Source organism: Oncorhynchus gorbuscha, linkage group LG12 (genome assembly GCF_021184085.1).
Source record: "Oncorhynchus gorbuscha isolate QuinsamMale2020 ecotype Even-year linkage group LG12, OgorEven_v1.0, whole genome shotgun sequence".
NCBI classification, from domain to species: domain Eukaryota; kingdom Metazoa; phylum Chordata; class Actinopteri; order Salmoniformes; family Salmonidae; genus Oncorhynchus; species Oncorhynchus gorbuscha.
Genome location: NC_060184.1, coordinates 71513673 through 71530843, shown reverse-complemented (window position 1 = coordinate 71530843; position 17171 = coordinate 71513673). Strand labels below are relative to the sequence as shown.

At 42.2% G+C, this 17171-nt stretch overlaps 1 protein-coding gene across 2 annotated transcripts in view; it reads left to right on the top strand.

Moving 5' to 3' along the window:
• LOC123991358 (apoptosis regulator Bcl-2-like) overlaps positions 1 to 17171 on the top strand; it is a 71759-nt gene that overhangs the window by 49025 nt on the left and 5563 nt on the right. Inside the window, exon 2 of one of the 2 annotated variants that reach the window (XM_046292870.1) lies at positions 329 to 519. The exons of the other annotated variant lie outside the window; for it this stretch is intronic. Coding sequence (XP_046148826.1) covers positions 329 to 400 — 72 coding nt within the window. The 3' untranslated portion in view covers positions 401 to 519. Of the gene's footprint in view, positions 1 to 328; positions 520 to 17171 lie in introns of those variants that run through there. 2 annotated transcript variants of the gene reach the window in all.

Sequence of the window (17171 nt, the reverse complement as noted above, 5' to 3'; positions counted from 1 at the left end):
TTACAAACAACGCAAAGAAACAAACCAAAAACACATTTGACTGGAGGCATGTAAAACATCTGCCTTCTTCTCCATCACCATCGGTTATCGGTATCTTTTTTTGGGGCACGGAAATATCAGATATCGGTATTGGACATAAATGCCATATTGGTGTATCACTAGTATGTACTGTATAAATGCCACTGGTCTCGTAGGCCTTGGGCCCCTTAAACATGTAAGCAATGCTAAGCCATTAGAGTTAGAGGGCCTAGATCTATTGCATTACCAATTTCCTTGAAATTAGCATTAGCAATGCTAATAACACAATAATGTATTTTGCTCTCTAAAGACCCTACCCTCCATGCCTGCTGGGATGACTCTACCGACTGGCAAACCAACATGTAGAAACCTTCGAAGATGACGGCAGTCAAATGCAACCGCCGGATGGTTGAACCGACGAACGGTAGATGAACGCGCCGAATGAACGGCAGATGAACAGAAGATGAACGGCAGATGAATGGTTAACAGACAGTCCGTGTGGTGTGTGTGATCTCTTAGCATGAGATGGGTGGGTGGTATGGGGAAGGATGGTGGTTACTGATCGTAATCCTGAGCAAGGCGGCCCAGGTGGGCTGCTGGGGTGGAACTTACTAGCTAGCACATCCTGTCTGCTGGTGCCAGTCATTCAGTGATGACTCAGTCTGCCAGTTACTCTACAGTGGCACCCTCTTTCCCATTAATGGGCCATCTTTGTTTAAAGATTAAGTACTTTTATAGAGCGTCACACACTCTGCTACGGGTCTGTTTATTTTTTAGCATTAGCAGCACCTATTGTACACTAGAGGTCTTTGATAGCGTTGAAGACCAGGACTCAAAGACTCTTTCTTTGACACCTTATATAAAGAATTGTTCAATAATTGTACTGTGTAAAAATTGTACTTTCCATGACATAGACTGGCCAGGTGAATCCAGGAAAACTATGATCCCTTATTGATGTCACTTGTTAAATCCACTTCAATCAGTGTAGATGAAGGGGAGGAGACAGGTTAAATAAGGAATTTTAAGCCTTGAGACAATTGAGACATGGATTATGTGTGTGTCATTCAGAGGGTGAATGGGCAAGACAAAATATTGAAGTGCCAGTTTGTGTCAAGAACTGCAACACTGCTGGGTTTTTCACGCTCAACAGTTTCCCGTGTGTCTCAACAATGGTCCCCCAACCAAAGGACATCCAGCCAACTTGGCACAACTGTGAGAAGCATTGGAGTCAACATTGGCCAGCATCCCTGTGGAACGCTTTCGACCATTGAGGCTCTTCTGAGCGCACAAGGGGGTGCAACTCAATATTAAGGTGTTCCTAATGTTTTGTACACTTTGTATATCATACCTGGAAAATCAGAAAGAGGCATTCTCCCTCTCCCACCTATTTCTTCTCCCAAAATCAGAGACTCATAATCTATGCATAGATGTGCAATTTCCACATTATGGATCACTGTCTAGAAGAAGAGTCATTTTTGTTATGTCCAGGAGTATCATTAATTCAGTAAGTGTGCATTCTGCCTTACCGGAAGATGAGCCTTGAGTGGGTTCTGCCTGATACATATGATGTATTGCATGTAACACCATCTTAATCCCTTGTTGGATGAATATTTGATGCCCCAGTCATAATAAAGGACTATGTATTTACAACAGGCATCAAGCTGCTAAATTATGCATGAACATTGAGTTGATAGACATCAGGTATGGTTTCGTGAATGGACAGTCAGGGCTTTTAGAGTGACCAATAATCTTCTAGGGAAAACTTTAGAGGATGATTCTTTCTCAGCTTCTCTGCAGGATGGAAGTTACTTTATGGCAGATTATTGAATTGGATGCTTTGATTATTCCTCCCAAACCATCAAGGTTATGGTACCGTGGAGCATCTGGAAAGAGTGAGCCAGGATACTGCTATGTCTATCCTAATGTGGAAACAGAATCAATGTGTAAGTCTCATTTTGTGTGTGTGTGTGTGTGTGTGCGTGTGCGTGTGTGTGTGCGTGCGTGTGTGTATGCGTGTGTGTGTGGGTGTTCGGGATAATGTTCCCTTGGATACTCTCAAATTGTAATTATGAAGTGCGATGAGACAAAAAGTTTAAAAGCCTTAAATAAAGACTACTGGGTGAATGTCTCCTCATACCTGATAGGCCCACCTCTCTATCCCAATTTACCTAGTTTCACTCTCTGTAATAAACTACTAATACCAGTAATGCTCATGTTAACAGATGGTAATAAACTGTTGTTTATAATGGGATAACAGAAACCAAGGAGATAAAAATTCTGATATTCAATCATTTAATCAAGTCCTGGTTTGGAGTACTGAGCGATTAGTGACTTTTGAGGTCGGTTCAGTTCCGGTTAGATTATTAAAAAATAATCACGGTTTTTGATTTTGAGAATTTTTGTAAACATTAAATGCAATATGCATTATGTGGGTAGAATGCTGTAACAACACAGAATATAACAATGAATAAAAGTCCCATGATGGTAGTGACTGCCCATTACTGCTTATCACTTATTAACCATCATTTATTCACATTACTTTACTAAAATATTTCAGTTGTGTGTATTACATTTGCTTTATTTGATGACTAAATAATTTAATTCCAAGTCATCACCTCATCTCTATACAACTGCTGCCTATGTTTTCTGGAAAAATCACTATTTTAGTAGTTCTTCAAAGTAAATAAGGCATACTTTTATGACTGCTGAATACCAACGATCAATCACTTAGATCAGGTATTTTCAGGTAGTGATACCTTAGGAATAAACTTCTCTCTATCCCTCTTGATCACACATTCTTGTCTCTTTTTCCCCTAACCTAATATAGCGGGCGTAAGAGAAACACACAGACCGGACAAGTAGGCACACAATGGATTATGGTCATTGTAGTTAATTACCACGTTTTCTGCGCTAGACTATGTTGAATAGTTGGAAGCTATAACTCCCTACTGCATTGCACAGTTATCTCTAGAAAAACTGCATTGAGCATCAAGCTCACAAAAAAAAATTGAATATAAAACATACACTACCGGTCAAAAGTTTTAGAACACCTACTCATTCAAGAGTTTTTCATTATTTGTACTATTTTCTACATTGTAGAACAGTAGTGAAGACATCAACACTATGAAATAACACATGTAATCATGTAGTAACCAAAAAAGTGTTAAACAAATCAAAATATATTTTATATTTGAGAATCTTCAAATAGCCACCATTTGCTTTGTTGACAGCTTTGCACAGTCTTGGCATTCTCTCAACCAGCTTCATGAGGTAGTCACCTGGAATGCATTTTAATTAACAGGTCTGCCTTCTTAAAAGTACATTTCTGGAATGTATTTTCTTAATGTGTTTGAGCCAATCAGTTGTGCTGTGACAAGGTTGGGGGAGGGGGGGGTATACAGAAGATAGCCCTATCTGGTAAAAGACCAAGTAAATATTATGGCAAGAACAGCTCAAATAATCAAAGAGAAATGACAGTCCATCATCACATTAAGACATGAAGGTTAGTCAATACAGAACATTTCAAGAACATTGAAAGTTTCTTCAAGTGCATCAAGCGCTACAATGAAACTGGCTCTCTTGAGGACAACCACAGGAATGGAAGACCCAGAGTTACCACTGCTGCAGAGGATAAGTTCATTAGTTACCAGCCTCAGACATTGCAGCCCAAATAAATGCTTCACAGAGTTCAAGTCAAAGACACAACTCAAAAACAACTATTCAGAGGAGACTGTGTGAATCAGGCCTTCATGGTCGAATTGCTGCAAAGAAACCACTGCTAAAGGACACCAATAATAAGAAGAGACCTTCTTGGGCCAAGAAACACGAACAATGGACATTAGACCGGTGGAAATGTATCCTTCGGTCTGGAGTCCAAATTGGAGATTTTTGACTACAACCGCGGTGTCTTTGTGAGAGAGACAGTGTGGGTGAATGGATGATCTCTGAAAGTATATTTCTCACCGTAAAGCATGGAGGAGGTGGTGTTATGGTGTGGGGGTGGTTTGCCGGTGAGACTGTCTGTGATTTATTTAGAATTCAAGGCACACTTAATCAGCATGGCTACCACAGCATTCTGCAGCGATATGTCATCCCATCCGGTTTGTGCTTAGTGGGACTATCATTTGTTTTTCAACAGGACAATGACTCAACACACATCCAGACTGTGTAAGGGCTATTTTACCAAGAATGAGCGTGATGGAGTGTTGTATCAGATGACCTGGACTCCACAATCCCCCGACTTCAAACAAACTGAGATGGTATGGGATGAGTCGGACCACAGATTGAAGGAAAAGCAGCCAACAAGTGCTCAGCATATGTGGAAACTCCATCAAGACTGTTGGGAAAGCATTCCAGGTGAAGCTGGTTGAGAGAATGCCAAGAGTGTGCAAAGTTGTCATCATGGTAAAGGGTGGCTATTTGAAGAATCTCAGGATTCCATATTTGTTATTTCATAGTTTTGATGTCTTCACTATTATTCTACAATGTAGAAAATAGTCAAAATAAAGAAAAACCCTTGAATGAGTAGCAGTGTCCAAACTTTTGACCGGTAGTGTAGATCAATTTTTTGTTTCGTAACTAACCGAAAAATAAGCAACATTTTGGTTAATCGCTCCTTTACCAGTTTAAAAGGCTGATAGAGGAGCCTCTATGAAAGGCCTCAACGTGATATTGAGCCAGCCATACAAACAGAAAAGTTGGCTGAAACCAGGCTTGGACTAAACAGAAAATATATATGAAGATATCTTGAAATTAATCGAAACTTGACAGTGTCAAGTGAAATTAAATGTTGTGCTTTCTCTTTGCCCATTTTGTCGCTTTGTCATTTCGATGCTAATACGAAGTGTTTGTTGGCACTTTTCTTGTTAAGATACTTAAAAGTGTGCAGCAGGTCTTCAGTTAAGGCAGTCTTGCTGAAGAAAATATTTATTGTTGCTTCTGACAACATTTCGGAAGAACCTTGAACATCCTCTGACATTGACCTATGAATCCGAAGGATTTACATATCAGTGCTTCAACAATCCAACCACTACAATCAATCTGTAGATGCCTCATCGAGCAACACTATGATGTCATGTGACGTAATGCTATAGTCTCTGTCATGCAATAAGGCAGTGTCAAAATGTAGATTATACCTTACCAAATAGTTTGGGGTTTAGTTTTAGGTTCTTTTAATCTCTTTTTGCCTCTACTTCTGGGTAGATATCGAGTTGCTGCTCTCACAGCGAACTTGAGCTGCCATGGGAACGCAGGGCACTGGTGGGGGGACTAGATTCTGTGGCTTCAACATCAAACAACCTCAGTGCCATTGTATGACCAGCCACACACACACACGCACACACACACACATTCTCCCCTGTGATCGTGTCTTGCTGTTCTGAAAGCTGATACAAAATCCTACCCCTGTTTACAACCAGCAAGCTGGATGTGTGTGGTTGAAATGTGAAGGAGAGGTTGAAGAGAGAATGGACTGAGGAAGGGATCTATAATGTACCACACATCATCAGTGGAACAGAAAGGTCAGGTTGAGGGATACGGTACGTACCCCACATCATCAGGGGAACAGAAAGGTCAGGTTGAGGGATACGGTACGTACCCCACATCATCAGAGGAACAGAAAGGTCAGGTTGAGGGATACGGTACGTACCCCACATCATCAGGGAAACAGAAAGGGCAGGTTGAGGGATATGGTACGTACCCCACATCATCAGGGGAACAGAAAGGGCAGGTTGAGGGATACGGTATGTACCCCACATCATCAGGGGAACAGAAAGGGCAGGTTGAGGGATATGGTATGTACCCCACATCATCAGGGAAACAGAAAGGGCAGGTTGAGGGATATGGTACGTACCCCACATCATCAGGGGAACAGAAAGGGCAGGTTGAGGGATACGGTATGTACCCCACATCATCAGGGGAACAGAAAGGGCAGGTTGAGGGATACGGTATGTACCCCACATCATCAGGGGAACAGAAAGGTCAGGTTGAGGGATACGGTACGGGAGGAGGATGGTGAGGTTGAGAATGTCTCGCCTTCCAAAGACCCAACTGAAAGTTAGCAGCAATTTTATTGTATTTATCCTGTATTTGGAACCCTTTCACTAATACAAGGTTTTAAGTAGCACCTTTTTCACCACCAAAGGGTTCTACCTGGAACCAAAAAGGGTTATTCTATGGGGACATAACCTTGGCAGTGTGTATCAGAGTCAGCACTTTACACCTCGCCCCATGACAAAGACAATGGGTGCGTCAACCTTTGCCATCCCGTTGATAGATTCTTCTTGGAACGCCGTGTTTTTTCACAGGTTTGCAGGTACTGGGCTGGCGGTAGAGTCTGTCTCACTTCTAGACACTGCAGGGATTTCACCTCATGCTAATGAATAGCGAGCTTTAAATGTGAGTCAGATTCTCTACTGCTGCGGCCCTCTACACACACAAACAAACACATACACACACATATACAGGAACATATTTTTTAAATGGGTTTCCTAAATACTAAAGCTTCCTAATCATAGTCAGCTTCTTATGACTTCCTGTGATTTAGTATACTACAACTGTTCATTCTGAAAAATATCATGCCTAAGTTACCAAGCCAAGGCAGCCTCAAGTCTGTATCCAAGCTCATGGACTGTTTCGCAAGGCTTTTCCATCCCAATCATGAGGAAACATGCCTCTAGATCAGTTTCTTTCCCCTGACATGTTTTAAACAGTCAGAGCAGATTAATTATCAGGCCACATTAACAACACCTAACTGCACTTACCACAGTCGTTAAAGGCCAAGCAGGTCTTCACTGCTCTCTGGTGTAGTGTTGTCAAACATACAGAACAGCCTGTAAACCTGGGATGGCTCAGTGGTGGAAGGGGTCAAAAGGTTCCTTCAGCCATTAATACATCAGATTATAAATAACCTCCAGCACCTTTTAGAGAAGAAAGAAAGAGTCCTGGTGAAGGGGGAGACTCAATGCCTCCACAGACTGAATGGCCTCCTGACTCTGTTGTGGTCAGTGTGTTCCATCCTAATAAGGACGGTGACAGTTGTCAGTGACAGAGGGTTGGATTTCAGAGTGACAGATTAATCGTTTCCTCGGATGTCCTGGGCGGCCTTGCTTGGCGCTAAGCCAAGAGATGACCTCACCTAACCTCCCCCTCAGAGTTAATAGTATGAACACAGCAAACTCTAGACAAGGAACTGAGACACTCTTCGTCCTTAGTCATATTTAAAATCTTTGTCTAAAAGAGAACGGGGTTGATTTTGAGGATGGGACATGTCTGTTCACGCTAAAGGTTCATTTTTAATATGTGTTGATTTGTTTCATCAAAGTACACCGGTGACATGCTTTCTCTGATCTTAATCAACGCCTTGTTTCATACATTTTAGATGTGCCCCCAACCCCCTCTGTCTTTGCTTCCTCCCTCATACATCATTCACTTTGACTAGCGTACACACAGAACACACCCACGCCTACTCATTACCATACAGTAATGTTCCTACAATGGTGAGCATTTTACAAACTAAAGGTTACTTAAGGTTCTTACAGCTTTGAACTATTATTCAATATGTTCATTCTCACTTCATCTGCCTCTGTTCAAGAACAAGCATTTCGTCACTAAATAATAAACTCTATTTTTTTTTCATTAGCTAATATAAGTTTCTGCATGTGACACAATTTATACTCTTCCTGGGAGGGATTTTTTGCGTAAATCCCTGTTGCCTTACATTTTGGGCATTGGATATGGGGACAGAGAGACAAGGGGAAGGGGAGACAGCTGGACGGGGGGGTAATTCTATTTCTTTTCCCCTACTCTTCTTGTACCCTAATTGGCTCTCTAGGATCGTTTGGCAGAATGGTGAATGAAACCAGATCGGTGGACCCCATTGGCCGGGAGTAGTTTCACCCCCTCCATCCCTCTATTTCCACTTTCTGTCCAGTGCATCTGTTGAAGATAGCTATGCTCAGCCATGAACAGGACATGCAATAGGGTTGAATGGCGTGAACCCGGTTACCAAGATTGGCCGGGATTTGCCAACCAAAAACACTGCCCGTTCCCGTGAAAAATAACTGCGAAAAATGTAAATTATAATAAATTATTTATATGAATAGCATGGCGTGAAATGGAACTGCTAAATTATATGTGATTAAATCTGGCTAAATCTGGCTTCTCTACAGCCTCTGCATGATGAATCAACGCTCAGGGTGGGGACAGACAGCCCATCTCAATATGGAGTGCAGTTCACAATGCATGTAGACATATCATCTCATCATGGTAACCTTTTTTCTTGTGACAGGTAGGTCTTCACTTGCTGCAGCATAGCCTCTGCTACAGTAATATAAAGACCGAATGCGCGTCTAATTCACCCATCTCCGTCTGGCTTTCGTGGGTCACGTTTTTTTATTGTAAAGATTATTGCACACTCAAATGACCATTGTGACGGTCAATTTAGACCAAAGCCAAAAGCATGCGTTGAGGAATAACACATTCAACATGGCTGTTTTTAGCAGAAACAAACAAACATGCATGGAAAGAGCAGGTGTTTTAAATGTTTTGTACACTCAGTGTATATGTAGATGTCTTTGTTAGAAAAAATACGACATTTCCCTTGAAGGAGTGATATTGAATGTAACAAAAAATGGCTCAACTTACCCTACTGTCCCCTAGAGAATTATTCCAAACCAAAACACGGTCAAGGGGAGGAGAGGACAAAGGGACTAAATAAAACCCCATCAGCTAAAGTGGAGATGGGGTGGGGGGACATGCCCCAACCCTCCAAGAAAGAGGACTTTCCAAGGTGGCCAATCTCATTACCCATAAGGCTCTCCCGAAAGAGCAACAGTGTGACCCTCCTCTTGGTTCAATGCCATGTTACACACTTCGAACCCTCCTAAACCTCAATCCTCTCATGTCAGTGTGGCGCTGCCCGCCATGGGTCATAGGGGTCAATGCCATAAAAGAAGAAATAGAAGCAGAGTGGGGAAGCACAGAAGGGAGGGGGGATTGAACCTTGACCTCGTAATCCAATGCATCCTAAAAAAAAAGGTAATTGTTTTCAGTTTAAACTCCTGACTCTGGTACAGAGCAACAGACAAATTAATAAATATCTCTCCAGGCTTCGTACATTTAACAACATTATTCATGTCTCATGCCTCTTACTCTTGCCAAAAGTATTGTTAGGCCTTAAAGCACAACACTGAAATTGTGTTTCATCATTCAATTAAGGATATTCTCAGAGGTATAAAGTGTGAGAAAATAATGATATTAGGTCTTGACTAAGCTGCAGATTTCTATGTGCTACCGCAAGTTAGTTACCGCTTCATGACAATGTCACTGTATGTTTTTTGCATTAAACACACGATAACATAACAAAATAAAATATATGAAACTGGGTCGACAAGACGCTAAGAGCAAAGACATTTTCTAGACAAGTTAATGTTTCCTCTATGGAAAATAAAAACCATCACAAAGGGACAACATCTGCCCCAAGCTACTTCATCTAAACAAAATTATTTCCTGCTTTCTGCGTTACGCTTGCCCGGCCGTGGGGTGCATACAGTGGAAGGTGCATCTGGAGCTAACGTTCAGGCCCTGTGGTTACTACATCAAAGCGGACACAATCCCCTTTCCCCACCACTACTCTCTCTCTCTACCACACACACATTCACATGCTCACACACACACCCTGGTCTACACACTGATTGGATAGAACTGGGAGGATGTGTGCTTTTTAATTTCCGTTTTTATCTGTGATGCTGACCCCCTGATGGAAGGTACCCTGGGAAGTGCCACAGGGGCCCCTGAAGTCAGGGGTGTGTCAACCTATGCACAGTAGGGGGTCTGTCTTCACCTCCACTGCATTGCCTTAATGACTGGAATATCGTTATCTCAAGGAGAAAAAAATGCTTGTAAGACCTCATTAGTCGCCAGCGGATCCATGATAGTGAGCTGTAAGAAGAGGAAGTGTTGCTAGGGTAACAGCTAAAAGGAAAGTTCTGAGAAATAAACACATTTCGTTTTAGTGTCGTGGTCTGGGGCACTAGGGGCATAGTTTTTTGTGTGTCAGATATCAATTTCCCCCGGTAGTCACTCTACGTTGTTTTAATTTAAAGTCGACGTGATACACTGAACAGTACATGTATAACACAACACCGGTATAGTTATTTCTGTGTTTGATGTGTATGAATTGTTCTAAAACATTGAAACGTTGTTGTTTGTAAATCCCAGCATGCATCTGTTCCAACAGTAACACACCATGACCTAGTTATCGAGTCATGATTGCAATCAAATTCCACTTGACCGTTTAGTCATGGTAACTAGTCTCCTCCAAGACTGTACTCTGATGTCCCTGATGGTCATTAGTAGCCTATGAAAGTGGCTAACTGCCAGTCACTAATGGCTTGGTACTCAGCTCTCTATTGTCCCTCTAATCACTCTGACATCAATGCAAATATACCCCTGTACCGACAGGTGTATGATAATGGTCCATTCTCAATCAAAACTAATTTCACACGTATATTATTTAGTATATGTAAAAACAAGATTGAGAATTGAGAATAGTCTAATGGGTGACAATATTGTCACATGTGACTGATGCATTATTACCACCTGTGAATGATGTCCAGCGTGTGCAGTCTAAGGCAAGAAACAGCACATGCCTTTATTTGGACTTTTTCAAATCATAGTCACACACATCATGTAGCCTTGTCCATAGGCCTATATGTTTTGATAAGGTTTGGATCACAACTAAAGTGGCCAAATAACTCCAAACTGAGCCTATAATCCTCGAACCCCTGGAACATAGTTGGAGAGCACATAGCCTACAGAGCCTACGTAGCCTACAGAGCCTACAGATCCTACAGAGCTTACAGATCCTACATAGACTACAGAGCCTACAGATCCTACAGAGCCTACGTAGTCTACAGAGCCTACATAGCCTACAGAGCCTACAGATCCTACAGAGCCTAAAGATCCTACAGAGCCTACAGATCCTACAGATCCTACAGAGCCTACAGATCCTACAGAGCCTACAGAGCCTACAGATCCTACAGAGCCTACAGAGCCTACAGATCCTACATAGACTACAGAGCCTACAGATCCTACAGAGCCTACGTAGCCTACAAATCCTACATAGCCTACAGATCCTACATAGACGACAGAGCCTACAGATCCTACATAGACTACAGAGCCTACAGATCCTACAGAGCCTACAGAGCCTACAGATCCTACATAGACTACAGAGCCTACAGATCCTACATTGACTACAGATCCTACATAGACTACAGAGCCTACAGATCCTACAGAGCCTACAGATCCTACATAGACTACAGAGCCTACAGATCCTACATAGACTACAGAGCCTACAGATCCTACAGAGCCTACAGATCCTACATAGACTACAGAGCCTACAGATCCTACAGAGCCTACGTAGCCTACAAATCCTACATAGCCTACAGATCCTACATAGACGACAGAGCCTACAGATCCTACATAGACTACAGAGCCTACATAGCCTACAGAGCCTACAGATCCTACAGAGCCTAAAGATCCTACAGAGCCTACAGATCCTACAGATCCTACAGAGCCTACAGATCCTACAGAGCCTACAGAGCCTACAGATCCTACAGAGCCTACAGAGCCTACAGATCCTACATAGACTACAGAGCCTACAGATCCTACAGAGCCTACGTAGCCTACAAATCCTACATAGCCTACAGATCCTACATAGACGACAGAGCCTACAGATCCTACATAGACTACAGAGCCTACAGATCCTACAGAGCCTACAGAGCCTACAGATCCTACATAGACTACAGAGCCTACAGATCCTACATTGACTACAGATCCTACATAGACTACAGAGCCTACAGATCCTACAGAGCCTACAGATCCTACATAGACTACAGAGCCTACAGATCCTACATAGACTACAGAGCCTACAGATCCTACAGAGCCTACAGATCCTACATAGACTACAGAGCCTACAGATCCTACAGAGCCTACGTAGCCTACAAATCCTACATAGCCTACAGATCCTACATAGACGACAGAGCCTACAGATCCTACATAGACGACAGAGCCTACAGATCCTACATAGACTACAGAGCCTACAGATCCTACAGAGCCTACGTAGCCTACAAATCCTACATAGCCTACAGATCCTACATAGACTACAGATCCTACATAGACTACAGAGCCTACAGATCCTACAGAGCCTACATAGACGACAGAGCCTACAGATCCTACATAGACGACAGAGCCTACATAGACTACAGAGCCTACAGATCCTACATAGACGACAGAGCCTACATAGACTACAGAGCCTACAGATCCTACATAGACGACAGAGCCTACAGATCCTACATAGACTACAGATCCTACAGAGCGTGTTCTTATAAGCCCAGTCATTGAGCAATCATGTATGAAAACAGAGTTTTGACTGGCCCAGTTTGTTTCGTGCTACGATATTTCTTAAAATTAAGCACATTAATCCGCTTTACAACCAGTGTAGCATACATAGGTGGCACGTGTGTTTCAAGTTTGTGGAAGATAATTTTCTCCATAAAAATTCACCTTTAAAAAACTTTTTTTTTTAACTAGACAAGTCAGTTAAGAACAAATTCTTATTTACAGAAACACACACACACACACAGTCAATTTTGTTCTGTGTACAATCCCAGTTTTGTCAATTGAGGTCACAACCAAAAGCTCCAAGGCAATACGATTTACAAAGAATTCCATGCATCATTGCATTTACAGACATGTAAAATACCATACTATACCTTATGTGATGATTGGATAGTCATAATTTTGGCTGATAATATAACTGCAAAATGGCTGTTCAATGGCTGAGCGCATATAACGTAGTGTCCAAAACACTTTTAAGTGGTACTGACCCAACAATGATAAATAGTGAATATGCAAAGTGCGCACTCACCGGAGATATTGCCGATGCTCTCAGCTGGTGCCAATAAAATAGGTTATAGGCCTACTGTTGTCCGCTCAATTAAGTTTAGAATTATGGATAACTAAAAGACACAGACATTTGGCATAGCCAGATCAGGGCCAAACATAAGGACAACTCAGAATATGCTATTCTGTACTTCTGAAATAGGCAACATTTTCTTCATATCATGTTTCTTTAGACAACATTTTCTTCGTGTCATGTTTATTTAGACCTGTCTAAAATAAATAATGGAGTGATTGTGATGGTGTCGGCTATTACGTTGATTTATTCAACCGTTTTAGAATGTAGATGTTCCAAGGGTCCGCATCGGTGGCTTGTAGGCTCTGCGTGGAAGCCACGAGATGCTAAATGTGTTTTATGTTAATTTAACGGTCAATTAAAGTGAGACTGGTAGAGGTTTGCATGACGATCACCGCCACAGCTCTACACTCTCCTCTTCTTAGGCAGTGCCGTGTTAATCGTGCCTTGTTCCCTTTCCCATGGTGCATTTATATCTGTGGCCAGCTAATTAATCCGCTCTGATGGCTGAAAATATGACGGGGAAAAACCTTACCCAGAGTCATGCTTCCACGTGATTGGATGGATGGAGACATTTGTGTTCAGCTCCGGGGTTATGTGAGACCTGAAGCCTTCTTAGCTGTATGGTACAGTTGTCAGTTGGGACGGGTTGACTCAGGTTAAATGGCTGTGTGAAAGGATGTCATAATGTGTTAGGGTAAGGTTCATAGGAGGCCTGTGAGCCAAACACACAGTGCATCATGGGATAGGCAGCAAGTAATTGCATTCTTGAATTCAGGAGTGGGTGATTGTCTGAGCTCATAATTGTCCAGGACTGACTACACTTGACATGTGACGTGACAAAGTCAAAGACCTGGAGGCCATGACATGAACTAAGGCCTTGTTTTCTCTGTAAGAGACTCAAATGAACAGAAACACACACACACACACACACACACACACACACACACACACACACACACACACACACACACACACACACACACACACACACACACACACACACACACACACACACACACACACACACACACACACACACACACACACACACACACACACACACACACACACACACACAGTCAACGTTATTATGTGTACAATCCCAGCATTGTCAATTGAGGCCACAAATAAAAGCTCCAAGGCAATACGATTTACATTCTTTCCTTGAACTTACAACAATGAATCAAAGGGTCTGGCTTTTGATGCAAATAACAGGTCAACTGTCATCTGACACAGTGGGTAGGCCTGAATCGGAAGCCTCCCCATTTTCAGAGAGTTTTGCTTCCTTTCTCTTCTATTGCGACATCCTTCTGGCAATCTAAAACCGTTAAACAATTTTTTTTAATGCCTGCCAGAAAAGAGGCCCTCTTAATAAAATCTGTGTGAGGGGTTGAGGGGAGGAGTTGAGGGGAGGAGGTTGGGGTCAGTGGAGGTTTTTCAGCACAAATGAGAGGCAGGGGGGGATGTGTTGTTGCCAACATGTGACAGGTGCCTGAGCAGGGCAAAGCCCTCAACATTCCTATTCTCATTCTCAACTCCCTGCCTGACAAGAATCCAAGAGGTAGTCCTTTGTTGAAGCTTTGGGAATAACCAATCTCTTTTTGTTTTACACTAAGAACAACCAGGGATTTTTCTCAGTCCTTCCACATTAAGAAGACTACCTCACCTGGAATTGGAGCATCTACGTCATTTGATCAAAGACGATTACCTGGTATAGACTCTGGTTATACACTACCAGTCAAAAGTTTTAGAACACATACTCATTCAAGGGTTTTTCTTTATTTTGACTTTTATACATTACAGAATAATAGTGAAGACATCAAAACTATGAAATAAAATATGGAATCGTGGTAACCAAAACAAGTCAAAATAATTTGCCTTGATGACAGCTTTGCACACTCTTGCTATTCTCTCAACCAGCTTCATGAGCTAGTCACCTGGAATGCATTTAAATTAACAGGTGTTCTTTGTTAAAAGTTCATTTGTGGAATTTATTTCCTTCTTAATGAGTTAGATCAGTTGTGTTGCGACAAGGTAGGGGTGGAATAAAGAAGATAGCCCTATTTGGAATAAAGATGTAACGTAACAAAATGTGGTAAAAGTTAAGGGGTCTGAATACTTTCCGAATGCACTGTAAATATATATATATATGTATATTTATATGTCCTAGTTAGTGTATGTAAGTAGAGAGAGGTGGAGTGAGAGACAGAGGGCTCGATTAAATCCAAAGCGCTGAAGACCTGTTCTAGGACCTGTTCGCGGAGACTGCATTCACACTAAACGCTGTGTATGTTGGCTCAATTGGAAGTTCACTTTAAATTTAAACCGTGCTGCAGCGCAGAACTTCAGCGCTATGGACTGAATCAAGCCCAGAGACAGAGATAAAGAACAAACAGAGAGGGATGTGTATGATAGAGGTAAGAGATCCAGGGATATGGAAATGAGAGAGAGGAAAGAGACCCAGGGATAAGGAAATGAGAGAGAGGAAAGAGACCCAGGGATAAGGAAATGAGAGAGAGGAAAGAGACCCAGGGATAAGGAAATGAGAGAGAGGAAAGAGACCCAGGGATAAGGAAATGAGAGAGAGGAAAGAGACCCAGGGATAAGGAAATGAGAGAGAGGAAAGAGACCCAGGGATAAGGAAATGAGAGAGAGGATAGAGACCCAGGGATAAGGAAATGAGAGAGAGGAAAGAGACCCAGGGATAAGGAAATGAGAGAGAGGAAAGAGACCCAGGGATAAGGAAATGAGAGAGAGGAAAGAGACCCAGGGATAAGGAAATGAGAGAGAGGAAAGAGACCCAGGGATAAGGAAATGAGAGAGAGGAAAGAGACCCAGGGATAAGGAAATGAGAGAGAAAAGAGACCCGGGAATAAGGAAATGAGAGAGAGAGGAAAGAGAAAGAGAGCACTTATGAGTTTAATCGTCTCTCCACAGTGAGCCATCCCATCATGCTGAACCCCCAGTGAACCGGCAGAGGAAACTCCCCAGATAAAGCATTCCTCCATTACCCAGTCGGATGCCCTAATCAGCATCTCATGCAAATCTGTCTAAATCCCATCCATTTGGCTAATCCCCCTGGATTAAACGACCTCAAACCCTAATAACCCATGTGTGGGTACAGTGAGAGCCTGTCACATTTGGCTGGATTTGTTACATTACCTGGGCTCTGATCCAATCCATTAGGGAAAACTCTGGGAACGAGCTTGGTTGGTTGTTTTTAGGTAGTATTGCTATTGATATTCCAAGGAAGTTATCATTGCGCTAATCAGGTTGTTGAAGAATAGGTACACTGATGGGTCAAATCAAAAAAAGTATTGGTCACATACAGGTGTTTGGCAGATGTTATTGTGGGTGTAGCGAAATGCTTGTGCTTCTAGCTCTGACAGTGCAGTAATATCTAACAAGTAATATCTAACAATTACTCAACATATACCCAATAAACACAAATCGAGTAACTGAATGGAATTAAGAATATAAATATATATGGACGAGCAATGTCAGAGCAGCATAGAATAAGATACAGTAGAATAGTATAGGAAACAGTTTATACATATGAGATGGGTAATGCAAGATATGTAGACATTATTAAAGTGACTAGTGTTCCATTTATTAAAGTGGCCAGTGATTTCATGACTAGGCAGCAGCCTCTATGTGCTTGTGATGGCTATTTAACAGTCTGATGGCCTTGAAATAAAAGCTGTTTTTCAGTCTCTCGGTCCCAGCTTTGATTCTCTTGTACTGACCTCGCCTTCTGGATGATAACAGGCAGTGGTTCTGGTTTCAACTGTGGATGCTGGTCATTTATGTTTGAGATATAATCAACATCTACACCCCGGTTCTGATCCTCAAGTTTTTCACTGGGTTTGTCCTGTACAGCACTTTGAGATATCAGCTGATGCGGGCTATATAAATAAATTTGATTTGCCTGATAACTCTCCTGTTCAACACTGGGGTCCCACAAGGGTGCGTTCTGAGCCTGTACTTCCTGTTCACCCACGACTGCGTGGCCATGCACACCTCCAACTCAATCATCAAGTTTGCAGATGACACTACAGTGGTAGGGTTGTTTACCAACAACGACGAGACGGCCTACAGGGAGGAGTTGCAGTGTATTTGTCAATGTTATTCTCAGAAGCTACCCGGAACATATCCCATATCCCATATCCCATAT